This window comes from Corvus hawaiiensis, chromosome 12 (genome assembly GCF_020740725.1).
Source record: "Corvus hawaiiensis isolate bCorHaw1 chromosome 12, bCorHaw1.pri.cur, whole genome shotgun sequence".
Taxonomy (NCBI): domain Eukaryota; kingdom Metazoa; phylum Chordata; class Aves; order Passeriformes; family Corvidae; genus Corvus; species Corvus hawaiiensis.
Genome location: NC_063224.1, coordinates 9,487,998 through 9,506,789, shown reverse-complemented (window position 1 = coordinate 9,506,789; position 18,792 = coordinate 9,487,998). Strand labels below are relative to the sequence as shown.

Here is an 18,792-nt window from a genome sequence, read left to right as displayed (position 1 = left end):
GCTCTCTAGCTTCTTCCCTGGAGACCTTTGTTACATTGCCATGAATGACAACTGGGGCATTTGGAATGAGTAATTCCTAAAAGTTCATAACTCCTAGAGCTGAGCAGCCTTGTCTATATGTAAATGGAAAGTAGGGAACTTCAGAGTTATTAAAAGAAAGCATAAAGCCATGTGCATAGAGAAAGCAGGCGTGCACACCAACACACCCTCGTGTTTTTTCTAACAGAAGTTGTACTCTGTGGGACAAAAGTACTGTAATAGTAGCTACACATGGGCATCCATAACTGTTGACCATGAGACTTCATATATAAGCTTCCTGCGACTTCAAAAAATATTTTTAGGATATAGCAAATGGAAGGGAGAATAGATCACTAGTGTGATGCATTTTGATGAACAAATACCTAATTTGTACAGGAACATTAAACTTGGCTTGGTGTGCAGTCAGATTGGTTTTATATACTATATTTGGCAGCTTTTTACTATTTTGCAAATACATATCAGTATCGGCTTTGTGATTTGGTAATGAGACTAATTAGAACAGTACAGTAAAGTTCCATTATAGTTCCTCAGTAAGGTTCACTGTAATCTTAAAATAAAAAAATGAAAATACATCCAACTTCCCCACTCTATGGTTGGTTAGTATATAATTCCAGTGGGTGTTTTCCTTCAACAATACGCCCAAAGAGTACCTTCTCAAGGCTCTGAGGCAAGACAGCAAGAGCACTCATCGGCAGCTAGAATATAGAACTTCACCCCATTTTAAAAATGCCTCTCATTCCAAGTAGGTTTCACTACAGGCAAGTCTACTGCAGAGCTCAGAAGAACAGTACACCCATAAAAAGCAAAGTGTGCAACAATTTCACTGGCAAGGCCTTGCTGCCCTCTACTCACCACCGAAAATACAATAAAAATGCCTCTGATCAGTCCCATTATTGCCCAAAGGGAACAATTCCAATCTTAGCATGTACACGGATGATTATTAATCATGGCAAAACCCGAGTCAAAAGGTGAAAGGCCACAAAGCTTCAGCACCTACCACATATCAGCCTTTAGCAGCAGAGAGCAGAAGAATTGGAGACTTACATGGTAACTTACATGGCGGTGGGGATAAGCCACTACGATTTAAAGTGCCACCCATTAAAACAAAGTTCATCTCCTCTCCTGAACACTGGAATACTTCCACATAACGGTCCTTCATCATTTTTTTGTGACATTTTTGAGCCACCATAAAGGCTTTGTCAGCAGATTTCATTTGGATAAAAGCATCACCTGACGGTCGTCCCTAGGGGAGGCGGGGAAATAATTGTACGTCAATTTGTTATTAAATCACCCAGATCACAAGAAATGCAGAAAGGAGTAAGATCAAACATCTACTGAAAGCCTGTATCGTTATTCCTTCTCTGGCGCTAATGACTCACAACTCAACAATTCTTTTTAGAAGCAGAAAAATCAAGACTTATGCAACAAGTGCCCAGTTAATACAATGCCACTTCAGTCCTCTGCAGAAAGAAACAGAGAATCATGTAGTGTGGAAAAAAAATTTGGAGGTCTCTAATCCAAAGGCTGTTCAAAGCAGGACTAACTTTCAAGTTACATCAGGCCACTCATGGCCTTCTCTACTTGAAATCTGAGCATCTCCAGGGATGGAGATTCCATATCACCTCTGGAAGCCTGTTCAGGTGCTTAGCTGATTTCTCATTGTGATTTTATTTTTTCCTTTTCACCCAGCTGGAATTTTCTTTGATGCAGTTTACTCACACTGTCTCTTATTCTTTTGCTGTGAAGCCCTAAGAAGAGCCTGGCTTTGCCTGCCCTAGAACTACTTTCGAGGTAACAGTACAACAGCACAAAGTTCCAAATCTTTTAGTAAAGTCCACAGCTACATCAGAAATTGATTTCCAGGTCTGAATTTCTGCAGTCTGACAGATATACCTGTCTGTATAAAATACTAAAAACTTCCTTAACAAAAAAAAAAAAAAACAACCAAAAAACCAAAAAACCACTAAACAAATATAGTAGATCTCTTTCATTTGTTTTCTTTAATACCTCAGTATTTCTGTCATTAAAGAGTTTATTTTTAACACAAGACAACAGGGAAAATATATCTCTATGATCACACCATTAAAACATACCTAAACCACAATTTTTAATTATTGACTTCTTCTAAAGCCTGAGCAATCACTAATCAAGTTAGAAAAACCTAATTTTGACACAAAGACCACTCAAACAACACAGCAGGAACCCTGAAGCTGACAGAGCAGCTATGCCATCTAAGAGGAGACATTTCTGTTGTATCTTCAGCCTCTGGCTGAACCATGAGGGCTTATTTAAACAGCCTCCAGGATAAGGTTATCATTCAGAGAACAAGCTTCATCCTCCCCAGGCTGATGCATACATACAGAGAGAGAAAAGCAAGGTTGCATGTAAAATGGCAAGAGAAAAGAGGCAAAGACAGACAAAGAGAACATTGTATTTTCCCAAAGTTAGAGAAGACTAAAGCACAGCCAAGATCAGGTAAGCTGCCCTGACTTCTAACCTGTTCAGTCACTGCAAAGTTACTCCTCCCATGCAAAATGCTGTTACCTGCTGATTAAGGACCATGTGAACTCCATGGGGCTTGATATCACCTGTAGCATCTCCCATAAATTCCAAGATGTCATCAATGCCAGCAGTGTAAGGAAGACCTCTGAGCCGGACACAGTCACGGATGCTGCCCGTGGCAATGGTGTATGGTGGGGGTATGACTGGAATGATGGGAGTTGGAAGAGTTGGAATAAGAGGTGTTGACATGTATCGATTAAGTACCTGTTGGCAAAAAACCCACAGAAACGGACATTTACAATCATCTGTCTGAATACAGAGCAATTGTCACAATACTATTTCCAACATCAGAGAAAAATATCCCTTCTTACACCAAATTACTGCAGTTAGTTTCCTGTAGGGCGTATGAAAGTTTCAAACTCAGAAGGGGAGAGGGAAAGGCTAAAAAATTCAATGTGTTAGACCCTAATAATATACTTTTCTAATGTCAATATAAAAAAAGTTAAAATCCAATTACAGTTTATAGTATCCCAAAAAGGAACATCTGAAATCACATCTGTGCTAATAAACCAGTATTGCCACATACAGTTCTTAGTTAAACCAGGGTAAATTAAAACCAGTCATTTTAAAAGAACCGAGACCTGAAATAGCTGGAAAGTAAAAGCACTAATTCTAATTTATTCTAAAACCTGATTTGTTAAGTGAGTGTGCTTATTTGTTTAACCCCAGTGCTCATCTCCAAGTACAGAGTTTATGAGGAAAAAATAAAGATAAGAATATAAGAGACTTTGATCTCACATTTTCTCTTGACTCATTTCCAAATGGCAAAGGGAACATATGACACATGTTGGGGCTTACTGCTGAAAAACATTTTTACTGATCATTATCACAAATAAACACATTCTACTGAAAGAGGTATCAAGAAACAGGTTACAAAGCTTAGGGAGTTTGTTTCAAGAATCTCCTTGTAGCACATTTCAGGCCAGAAATCTCTCTCATTTTTGTGGAGAATATTGCAATTACTTTGTACTAACATTAAGTAGATGAGAGCTGGCTTTACTTCTTGCAATTACTCAAAGAAGTAGCTTGTAATTTCCTAAGAAATAATCTCTTGCCTAAGCAGCAAAAAAGTTCAGGTGTCAGCCTAGACAGCTGTCATAGTGGAAGAAGTAATGACATATTGGTAGAATATAAGTTATATCCAGGTCTCCCTACAAAAAGTGGAAGCAGAGACTTGGTCGCTGTGACAGAGTGATTTTGTTCCTCAGAGGATTTTGCTTCATTCTCTCTCAGGAGGGAAGCTGTGTGGGAGGGGGAAATGCCATTTCCCAATCTTCACAACACACAGATCAGATTCTTGGCTGTTGTAATACCCATATCACAGCAGTAGCAATGGGTCTAGAAGTGTGGATATTCATTCCCTTGCCCAATCCCTTCGACAGAGAGACTTCCCTGTCACATAGGTTGAAACAGAACTGTATTACATTTTTATAGCCAGTGGTTATGCAAAGACTAGACCAAATCTAATAGTGGCTCCCTTTGGAGCCACTTATATTCTGTGTCAGGAAAAAAACCCCATTATGTGATGTTTTTCATAGGGACAAGCTGCTGGTGACAAAATAAAATGGTTTTATCCATTTAAGAAGGTAATGATAGGAACCAGTGAAGGATAGGGAAAAAGTGAAATATATTACCTCAGGGAAAAAAAAAATTTCACTTCCTTTCACCAAAAAATCAGATACATCCTCTTAATTCTTAGTTTCCAAGAAAGCATTGTAGAAATCGCTCATTTTATGCACTCAGGTTTGGATTTAATATTAGAAATTCTGTACATGGAGACCAGAATTTAAAGACAATAGTGCAGATTTTTAAGAAGCATTACTACAATACTATCAATCTACTATGTTTTTAGAATTATTTTTGTGATTTCAGTCAACCTCTATGGAGAATAAAATTATGCAATGATTTTTACTTCATGGTCTAGGGCATAGTAAAAAAAAACCCAAACCCAAGCAGTGGCAGCTTAAAAAAACCCAAAACAAGCAACCATCCAAACTAACAAAACGAGCAAAACCAGTGCTGCACTATTTTCCATGCCCATTAGGAAACATGTATTTGCCTTCCTTGACAATTTTCATATAACAAACATTCATGATTGACTACAACATATTTGTGTGCAAGTGTTAGAAGAAATGTTTTAACTGTTAAGTTTTGAGTCTCACAACCAATAGTTACAACCTGTTGGACCTCTGCTGCTGTGCTCCTGAAGAGTTCAATGTAACGTTTTCCAAGTATTTCTTTGTGCTTTTTAAGTGCATTCTGTGCATATTCTTCACAGGAAAATAACACAAATGCATCTCCTGTGGGCCTGCCATCTGGGTACTTGACAAAGAGAAGTCCCTCTTTCCCTCCTGTGACTGGGCACTCTGGCCCCAGGAACCCCAAGACATCTTCCTGAGTAGCAGTGAATGGAAGGCCTCTCATACGGATGATAACTTGATTCTCCTTGGATAAGAACTGGGCCACTTCATTGGAGGTGCCTGGTAGAAAGATAACAGCACATGGTCAGCCAGGAACATACGGGCAGTGCTGGGCACTCGATTCCAGAGGATGCAGCAGCAGCGAAGCATTAAGGAAGAACACAGGAGGTGAGTAGCCAGCAACAAACCCAGAGAAGACCTAACACACTATTAACTTTCAGCAATATCTTTTGAGGGGGAAATCTCTTACTCTGCAAGTGTTCCATATTTTAATGAAATTGGAACAAAGATGAGATTACTGTGAATTGATACAAGATATACAGATGCTTCCACTGCAAAGGCTGGTCTTCCTCCCAAGACCTGTCTATGAACATCACAGCTCAAATGCTCACATCTCAGTTTCAACCACGTGAAAACAGAACTTGACAGGGTCAAATACTCTTGGAAGGCAAAACAGGAAAAGCTACTTTGTTATCCATTTGCATCCTCAGTCAAGGAACAAAAAAAAAAAAAGAACTAGAACAACATTCCTATGAACTTAAGTAATCACACTGAACTCCAGCATCACTTACCTCCTGCAATTTTTAAGAATTCTTCTCCAGTTGCTTTGTAAACCTTCAAAAGAAAGAACAAAAAAAACCCACATGAAAATCACGATGTTCAACTTTAAACCACACTCTTTCACAAACAAGAGAATTGTGTTTTGGTACTTTGAGCAAAACAGAAGTGCAGTTTGGTTTTTAAATGAGAACATAGACTAAAATATTCGGCTTTCTCTCCAAATATTTGTTTCAAGTCACAACTTTTTACCTCAATGTATCTGCTACCCATATGATGCTTGTGCCTTTCCAGGGCAAGGTCTCTCTGTTCAGAATTGACAAACCGAACCAAAGCCTCCCCATTTCTTCTTCCTTGAGAATTCAGACACAGAGCCACACCACCTCTGGAAGATAAAGACAACAAATGTAAGCTTAGTCTGAAACTTTAATATATTTAATAAATAATTGTGTAAGAATAGTAAAGGAATCAGACTTTAACACAAAGGTTACAGATTGAAAAAGAAATTGCTACTATCCACAATTTATTTCATTTTTGTTGTAACACAATTATACTTTAAAATCTGCTTCATTGAGATCATGGATCTCATGTTGTTCACTGCTTTCTCAACTCCCATGAAGATGCAAATTTGTCCTTCCTATTATCTCAGACAGGCACATTTGAATTTCCTCATCATTCCATATAAAAAAATTATATTTTCTCAGTGTTGGAGATCTGGAATTAAGTGACAGGTATGCTAAATAAACTCACTCTCTTTTCATATATATATATACACACATACATCTGTACACAGGTATACACACAAGTCATGAAAATTTCTTTCAAACAGTACTTGGAAATTTCTAAATCTGGCCTGTTTAGGAGGTATAGAAGAACAATAAAGAGTTGGCACAAAATTAAAGCTTTTTTCATATCTTGGCCTCTGCTTTGATTAATGCAATAGGAGTTTCTCCCTTTAGATACTATAAATAAATGAATGCATGTTGGTTTTCAATTGATAAGTCTCTTTTTCTTCTTCACACATTTCAAACCTTTCTTGCACACCTAAGGCTGGTAAACTTGTTCAGTTGTCATGACCACAGTGTGGGAAGGGGTCAAGTAGGGAAAGACTGAAGGACTCTAGTGGGGAGTGTGGGGGATGTGTGTTAAACAAATATTAAAGGAACTTGCTATTAAAGGCAAAGTGATAACGCAAGGCAAATTCTCCTTATCTTACTTGGCAATGTTGAGTCCTTTGAAAAATCGAGCGATATCCTGGTCTGAAGACTGCCATGGCAAACCTCTGGCACGTATGACTGTCTCACTGTCCACAGTTTCGGATTTACTACTGCACAGAAAGAAGGGGGAAAAAAAAAAAAGCCAAAGAAAGCTTTAATCCTTTAATCTAGGTTTTCCAATATTTTACCAAATGTCAGATTGCAACTAATTGAATTGTAAATTGGGAGCATTTTTTCCTCTTGAGACTCTTTTATCTCCATTATTCCTTTCAACAAAGAAAGGGAAGATAACTTGGAAAATTCATTTATATCTACAACATTGAAGATGCACAATGTTGTCACCACATTGCAGTTCCTTAAACAAAAAAACTGGAAAACTGCCTCAATGTAAGGTAATAAGGAACTGGATTAATTTTATTTAAAAGATCTAGCAATCCAAACAATACAAGTTACTTATGCCTAAGATATTTCATTGTCTGGTGACTGAAATGTATTTGTAAAGAACGAGCCATCCTGTTCCTTCCTTCCTTAACCCAACACCCAATTCAGCATGTAAAACCATTTTGGGAAGCACCACACAGCTCAGCTTATAGAGGGTGCACTGGCTATCAGCCCTGTTGATTTAGGGAAAGTTCACAAATATTTCTTCACCCTGAATAAGATAAGCCAGCCTCGCTGCCACGCAAAACAGAAGCAAGAGAACAAAGAGCATTTAACTCGCAGTGACTTTAAAGAGATGGACTAAAGTACAGCATTCAGTGTGCCAGCCAAAGTGTGTCTGCACTGGGGTGACTGCTGAGTACACTGTACTGTTCTCAGCAGCCAACCTGCTTTCACATGACCATGGGGAAATATTCACAAGCTTTCCTTGCTGTACACAAGACTCATCTTTGCTTGTAAACAACCGTGACAAGTGCACTTACCAAGGACCTGTTTCATACTTGTATTTCACAGTTTCAGGCTCAGTAAATACGTGATCTATGACAAAACAGGAAGTTTAAATATAACCAGGGTCAGAGACTACTTAAGAATGACAGTACCACTGTCAATTCTTTCAGAAAAGAAAGATTTCAGCATTCAGTATAAATAATTAACTTACTACAACCTTCTGAGAGCATGCTGAAAATGATAGCCACCATGGTCTTCACTTGCCACACACCAAAGTCCTCCTCCGCTTCATCTGTCCCTAAGCCTAGATCTAAACAGGTGATTATAGAAAATAACAGACTTGCACAATCCTTTGCAAACAAGTCATAAGGCTTTCATGATATTAACACAAGACTAGTAATCAAATGTACTGGTCTTAGCAGGGACATGTGACTATTAGACACAGTACTCTGTTCATAAACTGGATTCACTTTAACAGTCAACAGTTTGAAAACTATTGAGAGCTTACATAATTTCAGTGTTAATAGTTCAAAAAAGAAAAAGCTGAGTAAGTTCCTATCACTTTAAACATAACCCAACTTTAATCCCATTCAGATGGGCCACAACAATCCTTTTAATTTTAATTTAGATGTAGAGTACTGTTTTGGTTTTGTTTTTGCTTTATTTTAAACTCACTTCAGTTAGGATCATGCAAGGTAACTATTACCTGCAAACAGTGGGAACTTGCAGGCCAGCTGGTGCTGAAAAGCCCCACTGACAGCTCAGCTTTTCCTTTAAGATCAACTACCAATGCAAATGATGCTTTTATTTGGCAAATTTACTAAATATGGTTTAGAAATCAGTTATATTCAATTTGGGAAAAAAAAATTACAAGCAGAGCCACTCCCCTGACACACACAAGTAGACATTCCTTTCACTTCACCTGTGAGTTTTTAAAACCCACATCTTGTTTTATTTTTCTAAACTCTGTAACAATCACAGACATAAAACTTCAGGAAGCTTAACTGATTGTTGTATAAAAGCTGCAGCAAAAGGATACATTCTGCCATGGTCTTGATAGTCTGATCTTTCACGGCGGCTGAACTAGGGTAGCAAGAGTGAAATTCTTTGCGCAGATCGTAAAAGGAATAGAAGCAGTCTGACAGCAGGAAGTTCTACAAGGAAGGCAAAAATGTTTGTTTTGTACACACTATCCTTTCGAATGTCAGTTAATACTTTTGAACTGAATAAGGCACTCTCAAAAATCACATAGCTGCACGTCACCAGCTTGTCTGTGACGGAACAGTTTGGTTCCTTTGTAACACAGTTCAAATTCCATAATTCTACAGAATTGGATCTCTACATGAACAAAGTCAAATAGCCTCTGGGAGTCAGACCCATGCAAAAGAGCTGGAGAGGATGGCTGGGGAAAAAAAATTTAAAATATCTAGGCTTTGCTGTTTAATTCCCATTTTGGACACTCTTATTTTTTCTTTTGCAGCTACACTGAAAAGCAGAATTGTACCAAACCGTAACGACAAATTTTAAATAACTATTGTTACAGAATACAAAATATCTTTCAGCAACTTTCAAAAAAAAAAAAAAAAAAAACTACAACTGGCCAGCTCCTTCCATGTCAGCAGCTCTTATTCTTGGGGGTTTCCTGCAGACCCTGCTAAACCAGCAAACTCAAGAGCCACCACCTTGCACAAAGGCAAGGTTCTCGTCCCTGTGCATGACAGGCTGCTCTAAACCCTCCACGAACGTGGAGTAGAAACTGCTGCTTCATGTGGGAGTAGCAATAAGCTGCAGCTCTGTTTCCCACTGAATAAATGCAAATGGAGAACCACTGCCAGGCCACATCACTGCCTGTGTGCTTACCCTCCACAGGACACTGGTTTAACACAAGCCTAAGCAAAGCAATAGTTCTCCATCACTTCTGTTGAGGTTTGATCTGTACCTCTGTTTCCACTTCACACATGGAATTCAAAGTACTTCTATTGTTTCTATCTCTATCCTGCTCTTCCTGATTTTCCTCTTCCTTACGCTCATCTGAAGTCCAAGTAGTGTGGCTGACTTTCAAGAGTAAGTCCCTAAAATAACTACTCTGCTACTCAGGGTTGAGGTGGGGAGGGGATCATCTTCAATAGTCTTGGAATGCTCTAGTTCCCAACATGGAATTGTGTCACTCCCCTCCCAGTGCTCCACCTCTGCACCAGTTCTGATCTTGTACCTTCTTGGATGTTTCTGGGTGGAGAACTTGTCGAATGAGTAACTGGCCATCACTGCAGAGTGTGTAAGAGCTCCTTCCAAGTACTTTCAAGTCACTGGATACCAGCTGACTAAACTGGAAAATAAAGTGATAAATTTCATTGTACTGACTGATAGAGATACTTTCATGCACTTACCATTATTTCAGCATCTTTTTTTTTTTAAGGAGATAAAGTAATTAAACAAGTTTTTGAAAAAAACGTGATGGAGAACAGACATGGGCTCCTTATAAAAGTAGGCAAATAAACTGTATGCATTTGTGGAATAGAAAACAAGAACATCCAGAATATAGTAAAAAGACTAATTTGGAAGATATGGCAGAATTATGAGTTCATATGAAAGGTGACTGTATTATACTGGTAATGTACAAAATCTGGACTAATTATAATTTAAGTTATGAAATATTTGAAAGAACTTTCAAGATCAATCCCATTACTGGTTTTGCAATACCCTTTCTTCACATATGGTGCCTTAGACTTTGGTTATTTCCTTAATAACTTATTTAACTTCAATAAGAAGAAAAGCTACCCATCAGGATTTACTAATGTTTCAAAATATATTAAGCAATACCAAACAAATAATGATCTAATACCTTCAAAAGTGAAATTATAATCAAGTCACCTTTGAACAAATAAAAGTTCTTTGTAGAGATACAGTGTTACAAATACTAGATTAAAAAAAATTATTCCCTACCTCTAGGATGGGTAATCCCCAGCAGATTAATTCTCAAGAGGAAAGGGCTCCAGCTATCTTGTTCACTGTTATTTTCCAGCCTTACATACATAACAGTTTCCAGCCTTTTATTTCTCTATACTAGTGTTGAATTCCTAGCTCATAATGGTCAACTAACATGTATAGTACCTACAAGTATTATATAAGTAAGCAGTAGCTTGTTAAGTTTCGAGGGGACAAATATAATTATTCTAAGCTTCCCTCTTGACACTACTCCCTCCCAGGAAAGCATCACTTCACAAACAAAGCAATAATTACAATCATGATGCAGTAGCCACCCACTGCTCTCAGCAGCAGTTTATAACTCCAAAACAACCACCTCCAAAAGCAAATTACAAGTTGACTTGAGACTCACACAATATCTTTGTGCTTTCTTTTAACCTGTGTAGGGGGAGAAAAGAGAGGTGGTTTGTTTTATCATAATATGTGTGACACTTTACACCATAACAGTCTCTGCTTAGGAAAGATGATGTCCTAATGACCTGATCCCACAGCTACACAGAACTCACAGTATGAACAAGTGTTGCAGCACCTGCAGCCCAAAGGTAAGGCTCCACAAGGGAGAAATCATGTACTGAACATGATTGAGAAGAAGCAGAGACATGATTACCCAAGCTTTATTTCAAAATAACTACTCAAACCAATCCAGATCCTTTTCTAGGCTTGGGCGGCTGACCAGAGTCCCACTACCATTTTGAGTTCAGAACCCTGTAGTAGTGGGTACTACACATAAAAACAGGGACCTGAGGGGCAGAACTGGGTAAGGAAGGGCACTCAGTTCAGCACCTTGTGTTAAGTTGCTTCATTTGCAGATATATTTACAGATATAGATAAGAATATAAAGTGAAGTTATTTAATAACAGAGAACATATGTGAAACTATAAGAAGGGTAAATATCCTCCCAAAACAAAAAACCCTTATAGTGCAATCCTCTACACACTACCAAAACACACAAAAAGAACAAATACACCACACATAGGCAAAATAACTAACTCACTAAATAAAAATCAACCAACCCAAACTCTTGCAGATTCACAAAGCCCATTTCCTCCCAGGGAAACAGGTTGTGTTCCTACCACAAGGTGAAGTTTTGAAGAAGCTGAGGCTTTAAAGCAAGTTATTATTCAAGGATGATTTAAAGTCAGAAAATTGAGATCTGAGAGTGCTCAAAATACTTCAGTTGATGTGTAAACATCAGAAAAAGAAGAAAATGGACTCCAGAGGAACCACTTCAGAAAAGTAGTTCTGTGGATGGCCACAGTCGCAGACCAACAACAAATATTCTCACCACAATAACACACATGAGGAGAATTGCCTTCTTACTAAATGCAGTAACTTATTAGTTTCTTTTTTAACTAATGGGCACAGTAAAGAGCAAATATTTGTAAAACGGGATTGGAAATGGTGATAGGGATCAGCCTCCAGAGGGTGCACAGGGATTCTTGCCAAAAGGAAGCGGAGTCTTATGGATGAAAAGTAATAAAACACTCCCTAAACCTTCAACTTTGTACCCTGTGCTTCTGAAGATGCTCAAGAGCCAATATAGAGAGTGCAGTTAGGGAGCTATTTTGATCAGATACAAGAAGAAATCCAACCCACACAATTTGAAGGAAGCAGCAAATGAAAGCAGCCTTCTGCTGTACATATAAAACCTAAGAACTGTAGTTCAAAAAGACTTTATCAAGTTAGAAAACAAAAGGAGAAGAACATTTGCACAAGGGAGGAAATGCTCAGGTCAAATGGTGTAAGTCAAGTTAGTAAAAATCAAGACTGCTGCACTGAAACAGTTACATTTTTTTCAAGGTGGTGTTTCCCACACAACTTACAGCTGAAAAGACAACATAGATATTTTCAGAAGCCTGTACTGAGAAGATGCCAGAGTAGTAAAATATTGCATAAGGACACTGATAAGCCCAGTATTCCAAGTGTACTAAGGTTTGAAGAATTCCAAAGGATCAGCATTTGTTTTTACTTTTACCTAAGTAAAAATAAGTCTAAGTATTTGCACTGCATAATTATTAAATGTCAGTGATAACATTCAACATTGCAAACTCCTTTCCAATGGAACAATCAACATGTCAAAACAATTCTCTGTTTTTCTTACCAGATGCCAGCAGATTAAAGTGCCTTAGATAAATTGGCACAAGGTTGGCAGGCCTTGTTGAGAACTTATTTAGAAACTTCTCTTTTAAAAACAGCCTGTTCGAAACTTTGGGGTGTACTGCTCCAGAAGAGGGCAAAAAGACTGTGGGAAGAACAGTCAGGAGACGTAAGCAATCCTTCCTTATCCAAAACAGCTTAACTATGGCATGGGTTAACTGAGGAGAGGAGGAGGGTAGCAGAGCGTGAATGGGAAGATTCACCAGGATCAGAGCACAGGGCAAAACAGCCCCAGAAGAATGACAGATATTTGAGATTAGCCTGAAGTAGCTTCTTTCATCCACATGAGATGTCCCCTAATTCTGCAAAGGTTGAGCATGACAAGCATAGCTGTGGACCAGCTCTTGTTGCTATAGATTACACTGGACCCTCAAGTCTTTCAGGCAAAAGATACACGTCACACATGTGTCAAACATATTAAAGCAACCAGGGCAGATGTGTTTGTAAAGCCACATTGTTCAGCATAACAAGCCACATCAGTTAAGCAAGTCAGCATTCCCGAGGAAAAGCCATCTTCAGCCTCCTTTCTTGCACCACAGATTTCAGGCAGCATTTCAAAAGACAGCCTTGAACAGGCATCCACCCAAATGTAGCAAGCTAAGGACAAGTTAAGACCAGCACCAGATCCACATTAGGTTTTTCTGTCTCACATGTTGAACAACCTGTCCACAACTCAGTCATTTCATAAATTCCATCCCCATCTCCTTCACTCCACTAATAAAAGCCCATCTGAGCTATTTACCTGCTGTCATTCATCTTCATGCTGCCTTTCAAGAATGCCCCCACTTCAGCAGGCAGTGCTACCCCACCTTAACGCTTCCCCCACCAAGCTCACACACCCTGTCTGCCCTGTTCATCTGCTCCTTTCACAGCAGTCACACACTGTTAATTACCTGTTTGCATCCTGCAGCCAGCCCTCATTTCAACTGCAAGAACCAGTATTAACATCACCCTCCACCTTTATTGCTTATTCCACCAGATCAGTCTCTCCAGTAAAGCTCTGATGAGTCATTCCATATTTAAAGGAGCACGTTCAATAATTCCATGCTGAGATTAAAAACTGAACCGAGAGAAGAAGAATCAAAGAAGCTGCTCTGTATATTTGCCTCCACAAAACCTAAAACAGTTCTTAGAGAAAAGGTGGTGAGAGGGACGGACAGACTTTGAACACCACTTTGAAAAACTGGCTAAACAGGATTTTGTTCATGTAGCTGAGAGTACAAAGAGACTGAAGAGACATGTTTTGCCAGCAGCAAAGCTGGATGAAAGCCAGCACAAGCTGCTGTGTTTTTTGCAAATGAATCCCAAGGGACTAAAATAACAGCCCCCTTCGTGTTGCCTTAAATATCCTGAACTAGGATGTGGATCTTAGAGAAACAAGAAGATTCTTCATTAAGCTTTTTCTACAGTTATGATGCACGAAACACTAAAATAAACATCTGTCTATTTGGATATTCTCATTTCCCTTACTAAAAATAGCTCTCATCCTTGAGAAAGGCCACTGCATCTGCACTGTATCTGTGCCTGGCATGGTAATGAAACACTGAGATAATTCAGTCACAGAATGCACCCATGCTGTCAAACGGAACCATTTCTAAACCACCATGGTACTCTGGGGGATTGTCTCTTTAAATCACCTGTGAGAAGTAACAGAAAATTCAGCTGTCTCTTATTCATCTGATTTCCAGCAGCTCCTAGTGAGTCTTTAAAACAGGATCCTTTCCTTTAGTCATGCACAAAATTTCTGTTTTTTGCTTCTTTTGGCCCTACTGACCCATCACAGCTAAGACAAGACAAAATAATTCACAGAGCTTCAGAATTAAAGGCATCCTTGCAGTTTAACCAGGTCTGGAATGCAATGCTAAAGTATAACATAAAAATCCCAAAAATAGCTTAGCTTGTAGTCCACACTTAAGCTAGATGCGAATCTATTTTCAAGTAGAAAGATGAGTTATATTTATCAATATTCTTTGCACAAAAGATGGTCTTCACTGTGTAGGATCTGGTTTCAAATCAGTAGCATCAACAGGATGTTACTAAATTGCCCAGAGTTTACAATCTGGTGATTGCAGATGAATACATGGTTGTGGGATATGCCCAGCGCCTCGGACCCCACCACCAGCTGTAATACATGGTCTACTTTCTGCCAGATCAGCAGCTCATTTTTACTTCCATGACATCTTTAGACTTGGGTGGGTGAACAGTTCATACCCGGTCCAGTCAAAATTGGAGACATGAGACAGAGGGATAGATGATATTTGATTTGGCTTAAAGCCTGTTGGAAGACTTTGAACAGGTTTAGCATTCTAGATTAGTGTTTTGTAAAAAAAACCCCAAGCAAACAAAACAAAACAAAAGCCACCAAAACAAACAAAAACCTCCACACTAGAACTTTTTCAGGAACGATATCTTTTGGTCATTATTAAAAAGAAAACTTTCAGGAATAACTTAGAAGAAAAGTTATTTTGCCTCACTTAGGTCCTACATTCTGACATATTCCCTTGAGCTTAAAAACCCCTCATATTACTAAAATGAAATCATCTTAGAGAAAGTGAAAATAAGACTCCACTGATCTGTAAAGTACCCTGAGATGAAAAAAGTTTTATCTGAGGCACATAAATGTGCACTGCTTACATCTCCTTTGCACAAACCTATGACTAAAGCCATACTGTTTATAACCATGGATGTTTTCCAGTCTAACTTGTATTAAAAAAAAAAAAAAATCATCACTTACTAGACATTACTGCAATTCACAACATTAGAGCTTTAGACCCTCTTTTAGGTCTTTGGTGTGAGTCATTCTTTGCTTGTAGCATGGAGCATATAACAATGATCAGTCTTCTTTCAGCTTACAGCAGCATGGAAAACAAAGGATAATCTTCGAAAAGGTTTCTCTGAAGATTTTCTACTCCCAGTTCTGTTTCAACAGGCACTGCAGTTGTTGCCTCAAAGCCTGATTTTATGCTAAGTCCTCTACAGTTTATTCCAGAGAACACCCAAACCCAATTATACAGTTGCAGGTGCGGTTCCTGAAAAAAGATCTCCAGCAGTTGAACAATGAAAGAGGCTGCTGAGAGAAGTTGCAGATTCTTCATTGTTGAAGATACTAAAGACCCAAAGTGGCCATGGTCTTTGGCAGCCTGCTCAAGTATCCCTGCTTTCAGGGCTTGGGCTGGACAACATCTATAGTTGCCTTCCAGCCTCAGCTGTTGTGTGACTCTCACATCTTTGGACTCTGTTTTGCCCATGCTGCAGCTCCACTAAAGATCAGGACACCAATGTCACCATGGTGTGTACATGAGGGGTGTTTGGGAAAGGACATGTTTTCTGGGATGGGGGGAAGGGGAAGCGAAGGAGATCAGAGTTGAGACACAGCCAAATCTCATTAACAGGACCTGTCTGCCACTAAAACAAAACAAGATTGGAGCACCTCTGAAAAACAACATCCAACATTCGGACATTGAAGTCTGTCTGAAGACTTAAAGTCTAATACAGCGTGAGAAAACTCAGGAGTGACAAACCATGGCTTTGGTATACAAAGCTTGCACACACATACACCACATCATGACATGTCAACCTATGGAAATATTTTCACTTGGACTTTGTGCCTCAGCTCCTACACCCATGAGGGTTTCACATTTATTTACAATACTCTCCATGGGCAGTTTTCTGCTCCTTCACTCTTCCAACCCTGGTGATAATGTCAGCCTTATCCATGCAATGGAGGAATTTAAAGCATGTCAATACTACTGGGAGGTGCACAGACTGCATTTCAGCACTATTTACAAGTATGATAACCCTTTATTGTGCTAGGTAACTTTTTAAACAGAGAATCCTATAGTAAGCCCTTGCCTTTGTTCATCAGTTAACTGATATTCCACATGGCTGATAATGGATACATGGTGACCTTGTACAGAAATTGCTATATGGAAAAAAAAGAAAGAAGTGTAAGCCCCAGTGTAGCCACAATGTACAAATAACTTCTTTTCCCCTTCCAGCTAAATAGGGAAAAAGTTACTGTATTTAGATACCATTCAGACATAAACACGAAAAAAAAATTGCCCCTTGGTTTTATTTCTTGGCAGGGCAAACATGCAGGAGATGACAGAGGCAGCCCAGGTCTATTCACCACAAATGTTCGAAAATAATATTGCCAGTTGATTTCTCCTATTAAGAGGAAGGCAATTATTTGCTCTACTGAACACTAAAGCCTGAGATTATTTAGTGGCTGCAGACTAGGCTGGGCAAAGCATGGGTTTCATTTCCAGCTTGCCAGAGAATTTAATTTTGCTCTATATAACCAGTCAAGTTACATATCACCTTATGCCTCTTGATGGCCTGTAAACTGCATTAAGTAACAGAGCAAGTAATCAGTCACAAAGGCCACCATAAATGTACTCAAGAGAGATGGGTACATAGTACTCAAAACCAGTTAAGAGTTTCCATCCATCTTTGGCATTTGCAAGTGTAAGAGCAAGTTTGCCCTACTAAGTCTCAAGGAGAGGCAGGATGTGGCACTGAGCTTCAAGCACTGTAGACTGTCTTCTCCTCAATTACATTATGCTGCTTCTTCTACCTGTTAATCTGCTGTCACTTTGCCTTCTTTCCTGAATAGAGGTCTAGACCAGGTACTGCACATCCTGCTGCTTCTCTGGCTGTCCTAAAGCAGTTTCCTCCACACCAGCTGCTCACATAGACAAGCTCCTGCTGTTGCCTCTCTCACAGAAAGAAACTAATTCTTTTTCACCCATGGCATGAGCCAAAGGTGACAACAGAGTCTCAACTAACCTATGCCTGGCATTCCGCCATGAAATTCCAATCACAAATCTTCAAAAGAAGTAGTACTTGAAAAACAAAGAATTATATTTTTAAATTTGTTTATGATATTCACTTTTATTTTTTAATTTGTTGGGAAGCTGAAGTTACCAGAAATAATACCACCTTGTCCTCTTCCTTGTTGTCATCTCACAGGTCACCACAAGTCTCTCAAGACAGAAAGGCCTATAGATACTTCTTATAATTACTGCAAGACTTCAAAGGAGAAAAATGGAAGGTATTCTTCAAGTTTATTGCATCCGTCCACGCAATAAAAAAAGAGCAAAATTCCTTTAAAATTCATTATACTCCTTCAGAATTAATAGAGGGACTTGCAACTTTAAACTGAGATGGTGAGAGTAGCCTACAGCTAATTTTCTGCATTAAAATAGGTCTGTTTAGTGTTGTTCAGCAACAGGTAGAACGTGAAATACAGAAACAGAGCAACAATTGTCATGGTTTGTCTGTCCAGTGAGTCTGTGGAGCATAGAAAACAGACCATTGTGACTCAGGGCTGTGACAAACTGTCTTAAAGATGAAACTTCCACATTATTTCTTTCTGTGGTTCATTTTAATTGGGACTGGGTCTTTGTCCGACAAAGTAAACAATAGCTAACTAAACGCTTTAATTCTTCCTAGGAAAGAATGTGAACATCTAACCTTCTGCCACAACAAAGATCTGTCCAAGCCATGCCACTTGAGCATTTTATGACCACTTTTGATTAATTATTTCTTAGATGTAAGTTTGCAACACCAGATTATTTGCATGCTTTCCAGCTATGGTATCTACAGCATCTAATTCAGGTAATGCATTAAGCATAAAAGGCAAGAGCATGGCTCAGGCCATCTGAATGTCACAGCAATCTGGTCACAGGCTTTTATCTTCAAAAGCACAACCTGTTTTAATAAGAGAGTGTTGAAATATGCAGAGTACTCCACAAATAAGCTACTTGAAGTCAGCCTTGTGTAAGATAAAGCACCCCAGTCCAGCAACATAAGAATTTCAGAGTTTGTGGACTTACTTTACTACTACATTATGTGTCAGGAAACAGCTAAATAAAGAAACACTTACTGAGATAAACTATGTTTTCACTTTAAATTAATCTGTGTGAAAGAGGCCATAGCTATCAAAACCAACAAAATCATGCAAA

The 18,792-nt window shown here is 38.9% G+C and overlaps 1 protein-coding gene across 9 annotated transcripts in view; it reads right to left on the bottom strand.

Moving 5' to 3' along the window:
• ESRP2 (epithelial splicing regulatory protein 2) overlaps nt 1-18,792 on the bottom strand; it is a 93,909-nt gene that overhangs the window by 13,169 nt on the left and 61,948 nt on the right. For 6 of the 9 annotated variants that reach the window (XM_048317054.1, XM_048317056.1, XM_048317057.1 and 3 more), the window contains 10 exons: nt 9,897-10,010; nt 8,724-8,838; nt 7,896-7,994; nt 7,720-7,774; nt 6,796-6,906; nt 5,832-5,964; nt 5,594-5,636; nt 4,780-5,081; nt 2,584-2,805; nt 1,084-1,282 (listed from right to left, as the gene is read on the bottom strand). In XM_048317054.1, the coding sequence (XP_048173011.1) occupies nt 1,084-1,282; nt 2,584-2,805; nt 4,780-5,081; nt 5,594-5,636; nt 5,832-5,964; nt 6,796-6,906; nt 7,720-7,774; nt 7,896-7,994; nt 8,724-8,838; nt 9,897-10,010 (1,393 nt within the window). The remainder of the gene's footprint in view (nt 1-1,083; nt 1,283-2,583; nt 2,806-4,779; nt 5,082-5,593; nt 5,637-5,831; nt 5,965-6,795; nt 6,907-7,719; nt 7,775-7,895; nt 7,995-8,723; nt 8,839-9,896; nt 10,011-18,792) is intronic. The other 3 variants (XM_048317061.1, XM_048317063.1, XM_048317058.1) reach the window with 2 other exon arrangements.